At 37.7% G+C, this 8,289-nt stretch overlaps 1 protein-coding gene and 1 non-coding gene across 2 annotated transcripts; both read left to right on the top strand.

Annotated features, from left to right (window-relative positions):
- The first annotated feature begins 220 nt into the window (after nt 1–220).
- On the top strand, nt 221–586 carry LOC125156206 (ATP synthase F(0) complex subunit C2, mitochondrial-like). Its single transcript, XM_047841970.1, has one exon. It carries the CDS (start codon nt 221–223, stop codon nt 584–586), a length of 366 nt encoding a protein of 121 aa, XP_047697926.1.
- Nucleotides 587–7,970: 7,384 nt separating this feature from the next.
- On the top strand, nt 7,971–8,072 carry LOC125156834 (U6 spliceosomal RNA). Its single transcript, XR_007148809.1, has one exon. It is a non-coding gene; the product is annotated as a U6 spliceosomal RNA (small nuclear RNA).
- The last annotated feature ends 217 nt before the right edge of the window (nt 8,073–8,289 follow it).

An 8,289-nucleotide genomic window follows, 5' to 3' on the forward strand; every position in this document is an offset into this window, starting at 1 on the left:
ATTTATTTGAGAAATTATTATAGACCTTAAGGAATGGTATCTGGTCAAGCAATGAATAGCAAACTGAAAAAAGAAAAAGAAAATTCCTTACAGACATTGAAGTTAGTACTAATGTGTTGAGGGCCCACATGAAAAGAAACTACAAGCAGTCTATAAATGTCGAGACTGGTCCCTCACTAATGGCCAGGAAGAAAAGGGAGACCTCTTACAATCACAAGAAATGAGTTGTCTTCTCTGCATTGGGAACAGTGCTCCCGCCACAGCCCCTCATCCCCTGAAAATGTATGCCTGTGCAAAGTTCTCCCCCACCTTCTTGGTCAAGAGCACCTCTCAGCTGTTGAGCCAATCACTATCTGCAGTAGTAGTGCTAAAACCACTGGAGACCCTGACAGATGAGAGCCTTAGCAGCTTGGCAGCCATGTGTCCCCTGACCTCACTTACTCCTAGCCACATATTGAGAACCAGTGCCATTTCATGGGGCAGTGACACAGCAGCCAAGTTCATTGGGGCTGGGGGAGCCATGGTAGGGGTGGCTGCCTCTGAGGCTGGAATTGGGACTGTGTTTGGGAGCCTCATCATTGGTTAGGCCAGGAGCCCCTTTTTGAAGCAGGAGCTCTTCTCCTAGACTGTGCCATTCTAGGCTTTTCTGTCTCAGAGGCGATGGTTTTTTTTTTGCCTGATGGTGGCCTTTGTCATCCTCTTCTCCATATGACAGAGCTGTCTTCACCTGCCCTGGGTCTTTCTCCCAGGTCTCATATGCTTTGTATGTTCCTTTTCCTATACCTCCCTATGCGGAGAAAGTGGTTGGTTCAGAATTTGACACAGAGAAGACAAATACTGTATTAATAAGAAAAAAACTATTATTTGTATTATTTAGTTAATTTAATTAATTAATTAATATTATTTATCTATTTATTTATTTATTTTTATTATGAGGCACCTGGGTGGGTCAGTTGGTTAAAGCATCCAACTTTGGCTTAGGTCATGATCTCACTATTCGTGAGTTTGAGCCTCCTGTTGGGCTTTGTGCTGACAGCTCAGAACCTGGAGCTACTTCAGATTCTGCATCTCCCTCTGTCTCTGCCCCTCCCCTGCTCTTTCTCTCTCTTTCTCTCTCTCAAAAATAAACACTAAAATAAAAATTTAAGAAAAAAAGAAAAGAAATGAATTTTGCCAACAATCTGAAGGTATTTGAAGTAGATTACTGTCTTGTCTAGTTTCCAGATTATTGACTTTGTTAAATTAGCATCTATTAAGTGGACCCCCAGAGTGTCAGATGGTGAACAGTGATTCAACAGAAGACCACAAGAGAAAGTAAGATAGACACATTTATTATTCATAGGTCCTGGAGGAGACGCAGGTCACACCCCCAAGGGCATGCGGGAAACTCAAGGCAGGTAGAGAGAACACAGTAGGACATGCGACACATGCCATTATTAGGATCTAAGGGTTGCATGCTTTGGAGTTCCCAGGCTGAGGCTGTATTGGTCTGTTCAAACCAAAGGAAGCAGGATTTTGGTAAGCTTCTATGGGTGGGGTATCTTACCAAGGGGCTCACAAGAGGAAAGACCAGGGAGGCAGGGGAGAGTGCATATAGCAAGGGATGTTGGAGGAAGTCTTGTGGCTCTGGGGCTGTTATTGAGGGCACATCCTTGCACTCTTGAGAGGGATTAGTGTCAGTTCAAGGCCCGCCATCCACTTGGCCACAAAAATGGATGTCACGGTAAGATAATGTGGACTAGTTTAGCTAAGCAGTCAATAGAGATGGGCATTCAGTCCCTGAAAAAAGGACCCTACTAAACTGCCTGCACTCCTGACCATGGAAACTATGAGACAATAACTGTGTGTTGTATTATGCTTGTAAGTTTGTAGTAATTTGTTATTCAGCAATGGAAAACAGATATAAGCCATTGGAACAATTTCAATTAGCAGGGTGGTGTGGTGGTGATTTAACCTAAGTCCAACCAAATGGAACTCCATTCCCTCAGCCAGAAAAAAACTGATTTAGAGATGAACATGTGAATCAAGCTGAGTTGATCAAAATTCTTTTTAAGATATTTTCTGCTACAGCAGATAAAACATGTTCTGCTAAAGCTTTTTATGCCAGTCATCATGCTACCTGAAAAGAGAAAAAAAAACCTAACATTTCCTCCATCTAGCTATATATAAACAGTCTCTAATAAGCTGCACATCTTAGAATTCCATAATTCCATAAGAAATATCACTTGCTAATAATAAGTCATGGCTAATACAAAGACTAATGATTGGATCTATTCCTTCTTAGCATATTCTTCATAACCATTCAATTCTGGCCAAGTTTAACTATATGCCATTTCCCTAACTTATCACCTATACTTGACTTCTGTATCTGTGCTCACAATATTTTTTTCACTGCAATGCATTCCCTTGCATACACTTTCCTTGACTTTTTATATCCAATTCATATCCATTCATCAACGATCTGAGTTGAAGTTGTCTGTCACTAGACTGTCTTTGCTCAAAAATTCAAAATAAATTTCCAGAACAATTTTACCTTGGTCATACAAACTGATTTCCACTTTGGAATTTATTAAAAATGTCTCTGTGGCTTAGCGCATGATCATTCCATAGTAATTCCTCCAATCTTACTTGAAATGAATGTATATTCTGCTTATAGGCTTTCTTTTTGTTTAGATCCTTTACCTAATTAAAGTACTATTTATAGACTTTTCAGTTATGTTGTAAATAAATCTATTCTAAGTTAAAATTTAAATACATTATATCTAATTAATGTTGATATTTTTAAAGGAATTAAACTTGAAATTTGGAGACATACATGATTATAAATATAGTTCTAATCAAGCAAGATGCTACCATCTTGACTTCTGAGAATGAAGAGCCTACCGTAGACTATGCTAGTGGAACGAGACATAAAATACCTCCTGTCACTTTGGCTAGTCATTTTGCTCTGACACAGGATATTCTACTGAATCATGATCCTGGGTACTGGTATTTAACTCTTAATATCAAATTCTGATGAAAACATTGAGTTGGACAGGTTTTACCTATAGCTAACAAGCTATGCATCTCCTTCCAAACTCTAATTAATAATTTCATATTTGTATAAATTTGTATAAATTTGCTTCATTTTCTAGACTGTAAAATTTTGTGTGTGACAGGAAAACAATCTACTCTACCTTGATTTTATATGCTCTGAGCCAAGCCCCAGCAATAAACAGTTTTTACATAGCACATTATTGGTACATAAAATAATGACAAACTAAGGAAGCAGTACTAAGGTCAGAACTGAGTAGTTTAGTGAAAATGCTTCCACTTGGTGAAGCAGCTTATGGGACTTGCCATGAATTTAATAATAACAGTGAATTAATCTACTGAGGAAAAGAGGGCAGAAAGATTATGTGCTAACAGATTTGCAATGTATATACTCACTGATACTCTTAAATCAAACTTTAGGACCTTCCTTGATTGACATATTTAACTTCATCACTATGTATGCTGCATAAAGATGGGATCTTTGTAAATAGTATTTCTCCATCTATTCTCAACATATATTGGGCCTTTGGCAAATATTGATTACATGTCTTAACGAATTAATAATCAGAACAATTATTAGAAATATGAATTAGAAGAAAAGTTGCTTGCCTTGTGGATGCTGCCACCCCACACTATCCATGCCACCCAGCCGTGGTCAGCACCACTGTGTTTTTCGACATCACTATGGACTGTGAGCCCTTCAACTGCACCTCCTGTGAGTTGTTTCCAGACAAAGTTCCAAAGACAGCAGAGAACTGTCATGCTCTGAGCACTGGGGAAAAGGATTTGGTTTCAAAAACTACTGCTTTCATAGAATTATTCCAGGATTAATGTGCCAGGATGGTGGCAGTGAGTCCATCCAGGGGTAGAAATTTGATGATGAGAATTTTATCCTGAAGCATATGTGTCCTGACATCTTGTCCATGGTATATGATGGACACGACACAAATGGTTCCTAGTTTTTCATTTGCACTGCCAAGATTAAGTGGTTGAATGTCAAGGAAGTGGTTATACTTGGCAAAGTATAAGAGGGCATGAACATTGTGGAAGCCATGCAGTGGTCTGGGTCCGGGAATGACAAGACCAGTAAGAAGATCACCATTGCTGATTGTGGACAAATCTAATAAATTTGACTTGTGTTTTATCTTAACTATGATACCATTCCTTCTGTAGCTCAGGAGAGCACGCCTTCATCCCCATCTGCTGGAAATATCCTATGATCTCTGTGTTCTTCCTGCAGTTCTATGGGTTCCATGTTTTCCTTACTCCCCTCCAAGTCTAGCTGGATTGCAGCATTAAGTTTATTATAATAAAATAAAAACTGAAACAAAAACAACAACAAAAAGAAAATAATTTGCCTAAAATATGTTCCTTATTTGTTACATGAATTTCTGGCTGTCATTTGTAGCAAGAAAACCCAGTGAATTTGAAGAGCCTCTACTTTTATTTTGTTTGCAAAAACTCTTGGCTTATATTAAGAAAGGTCTGTCCTTACCCTGAGTTCTCACATTTTATATCTATGTTCCACTTGGTCTTCATACTAACATGTCCAATCCTCTTTGTTATCATCTTTTACTCAAAATGGATTGACTTCTAGTCTTCCTCATTCTATTACAAGCACTACAGTTTTTCTAGCTATCAAATCCTGCAAACTTATGATAATTTTCAAATGTATTCTTGTTCCATCATATCCAATTAATTGTCTTAGACTTTGAAGACATCTGTTAACCACATTTATTTTGATAACGACCCAATTGGACATGGTAGAATTCTGTATACAGATGGGGAGATGGTGAGTCACTGTGAAGGTTTAAATAACCATTATTCAGGCCCAGATCCTGTCACAATATCCCCATTAGCTCTTTCTGTAGCATTTACTCTTCTATTTTACTTTTTTCTGACACAATGTGTATAATATCCTATATTTTAATTTTATGAATCTTACAGTTGAACTGTTTCACTTGTGCTTAGCATGTTTCAAGCTATAGCAATGCCTTTGATGGCTCAGAAAAAGGCTCTCTGTGTCCACTCCAAAAGGTGGCTGTTTTTGACCACCTGTGAAAGATGAATAGCTATAGCGTATTCTATTTACTATATTCCTTCTAGACAGTTACTTTCAGGGCAATTACCATTCTCATTTTGAATCTGCCTTATGATCACAGACAAATCCCTAGCAGGCACGTTCTATTATAAAATTTTTCCAGTGTGGTGGATTTGTACCTCAAGCACACTTATAGCTATCAGACAGACGTATTATCACTAATACCCATAAATCCACAGTCAAGGTGAAAAGACATGCAAATAAATAGCAATTTCTCCTGTTAGAGATATGTAACAGGAACCCAGGATACCTATAGAGAGTATCAAACCTAATATGAAGAAGTCTTGAAAGGTTTTTCAGTGGGTGGAGGAACTCATATTTTTATTTAGATACATTCATATGACATAAGATTCTCCACCTTAAACATTTTAAATTATACAATTCGGTGCTATGCAGCATATTCACAATGTTGTGCAACCATCACCACCACCTAATTCCTGAAAGTTTTAATCACCTCAAAGAGAAACTCCATACCCATTTTAAGGAGTCACTCCTTATTTTCCCCTGTCCCTTCCCCTAGAAACCAATAATATATTTTGTCTCAATGGATTTGCCAACTCTGAACATATTCTAGAAATAGAAACATAAAGTAGATTAGTTAATCTAACAAGATCAATTTTGGGCTTCCTTAGGGACAGTTTCTGTTTATTGAGTTTTCTCTCCTCCTGTTTATGGGCCATATATGATCATATTAGTTGTATGCATCATATTTTTGTTGAAAACTGAACATTTTTAATATAATAATTTGGCAACTCTGGAAATCAGATTACCCAATGCCCCCAAGGTTTGCTGTTTTTCCTTGTTGCTATTCTTTGTTTGGTCACTTTTCAGAGCTAATTTGTAAAGTCCCTATTCTGGGTCATGTGTTGCCACTAATGTTTCTATTAGTTTGGTGACGAGCTAGAGACTGGACAGAGATTTGCTTAAACACTTGGAAACAATAAACTCCAATCTTTTCCAGTGGCATGTATGTATGCTGGGCATGTCTTCAACACTCAGCTAAGCAGTCTACAACTCTGCCTTAGCCTTTACTTCCTCCCTGTGTAGATACTGAAGGGCAGTCAGAGTGAGAGCTTAGGGCCTTCTTTATTCTTTATTGAGCATGTGCCCTGCTCTGAAAAGTCACATGACTTTCTAGATTCCCAGGACTATGTTGAAGCTTTTAAAAACAGGTGTTTCCCTAAAGCATCTCATTCCCTAGTCTTTTCTCCTAAGCTCTTTCATTAGTGAGTGATTTTCTCCAAGTGTTATCCATTGTTTCAGACAGATATACATCTCCCTGTAAATGTTTTTGACAAATGCCCCAGAAAGCTGCCTCAGCACCTGTAGAGTTCCAAGTTAGGCAGGATAAAGGCAAACCCTCTAAGCTGGTCTTTCAGAGAGCCATTAGACAGGTCAAAACAAATAGCCACGATTCTTTGAGAATGAGTTCTTGTCCACCCTTTGGTACTGGTACCTGTATAAGGGTTGTGTATTAACTGGGGAATGTGAAATGAGAACAGGGACAGTTAAAATACCAAAAATCTCTCTGTTCTTACCAAGATTCAGAATACTTTTCTTACTTAAATCTTGCCTTCGTTGTTGCAAGCTTTTGATCTGTTTCCAGAATTCCGAAAAGGTTGATTCTGACAGTTTTTACAAGATTTTGTTGCCTTTGGAGGGATGAACTTTTGGATTTCTTTACTCTGCCATTTTCACTGACAACACTAGAAAAAACTTTTCAGATGATATTACAATTAAGCTGGGTTTTAAAGATCCAGCAGGAATTGGTCAGGTAGAAAGTTAAGAGAACAAACTAGATAGAGCTTTTTATCCAAAGGCCCAGAAGTACAAGGAAGAAATTAACATGTTCTGGGAAATGACCCTAATTCAGCAAGGCTGAATTATAGGATACAATTAAGTAAAAAAGACATGCATTTTGGAGGATATAGGATGAAGACTCAGAACTCCTTATGCCATAACAATATTTGAACTTAACTTGGGCAGTGTGTACTGAATTATTTAAGCAAACTTGTTTAAAAAAATGAATCTGATTTACCTATTCATTTTGCAAGCATTATGGAATATGGATAGTTTGAGAATGAATTTAGGCAAGGAATCTAGTAAAGAGACTAATATAAACATCATGAGCATAAGAGATGATGAATCAAACTGAGGATGTGACTGTTGAACAGAAAAGAGTATTTAGTACTCAGAGAGGGAGATACTTAGGAGCTAAAGTTGGTACTCTCCAGATGTTTCAATGTGTGGAGAGAGGGAATGCACAGCAATGAGGAGAAAGTGTAAGGAAAAGGTCTAGAATAATGCCGGTATTTTGGCTTCGGAAAAGTGACTGGACATTGATAGCATTCACTGATTAAGAATACTCAACATGAAGTAAATTTGGAAAAGAAAAGAAAAGCTAAATTAATTCAGGTTTGAACATTATGAGATTAAGTTGTTCATGAAACATGCAGAGGAATATTCAATGGACACTGGGGAGACACAGGTTTGATGCTCAAGAGGGAATGTGGAGCTGCCAATGTAGCCTTTGGATAGCTAAGGTATATATTAGTGATAAAGAAACTGCGGGTATAAATGAAGTCATTAGAAATAAAAAATATAGGGGTGCCTGGGTGGGTCAGTCAGTTTAGTGTCCTACTCTTGGTTTTGGCTCAGGTCATGATCTCTTGGCTTCATGGTTTTGAGCCCCGCATCGGGCTCTGTGCTGGCAGCATGGTCCATGCTTGGGATTTTCTCTCTCCTTCTCTCTCTGCCCCTTCCCCACTGGTGCTGTCTCTGTCTCTCTCAAAATGAATAAATACACTTCCAAAAAAAAAAATAAAAAATATGGTGCTCACTTCTGTAGTGCATATATTAAAATTGCAATGATACAGAGAAGATTACCTTGGCCCCTACACAAGTGCTCCATATTGTGTAATCTATGGACATGGTATTTTGTGAATGGCCTTTTCAATAAAAGAAAACCTTATGGAAAAAAGTGAAATAAATATAGTGAAAGAATACGATTAAGGCTATCCTAGAACTGTTTAACAATTGAATAGAAAATTTATTATTAGTATTCCTAGCCAAATTGCGTAATACAATAAAAGTCAAAGAAAAGGTTTATTCATACTAGTGTATGAAGAGATTATACCATTCTTTATTATTAGATG

The sequence above is a fragment of the Prionailurus viverrinus genome, chromosome F2, assembly GCF_022837055.1.
Source record: "Prionailurus viverrinus isolate Anna chromosome F2, UM_Priviv_1.0, whole genome shotgun sequence".
NCBI classification, from domain to species: Eukaryota; Metazoa; Chordata; class Mammalia; order Carnivora; family Felidae; genus Prionailurus; species Prionailurus viverrinus.

Bases quoted from the DNA above. Each gene is read 5' to 3' on its own strand.
- LOC125156206 (XM_047841970.1), top strand. From the start codon at position 221: ATGAGTTGTCTTCTCTGCATTGGGAACAGTGCTCCCGCCACAGCCCCT.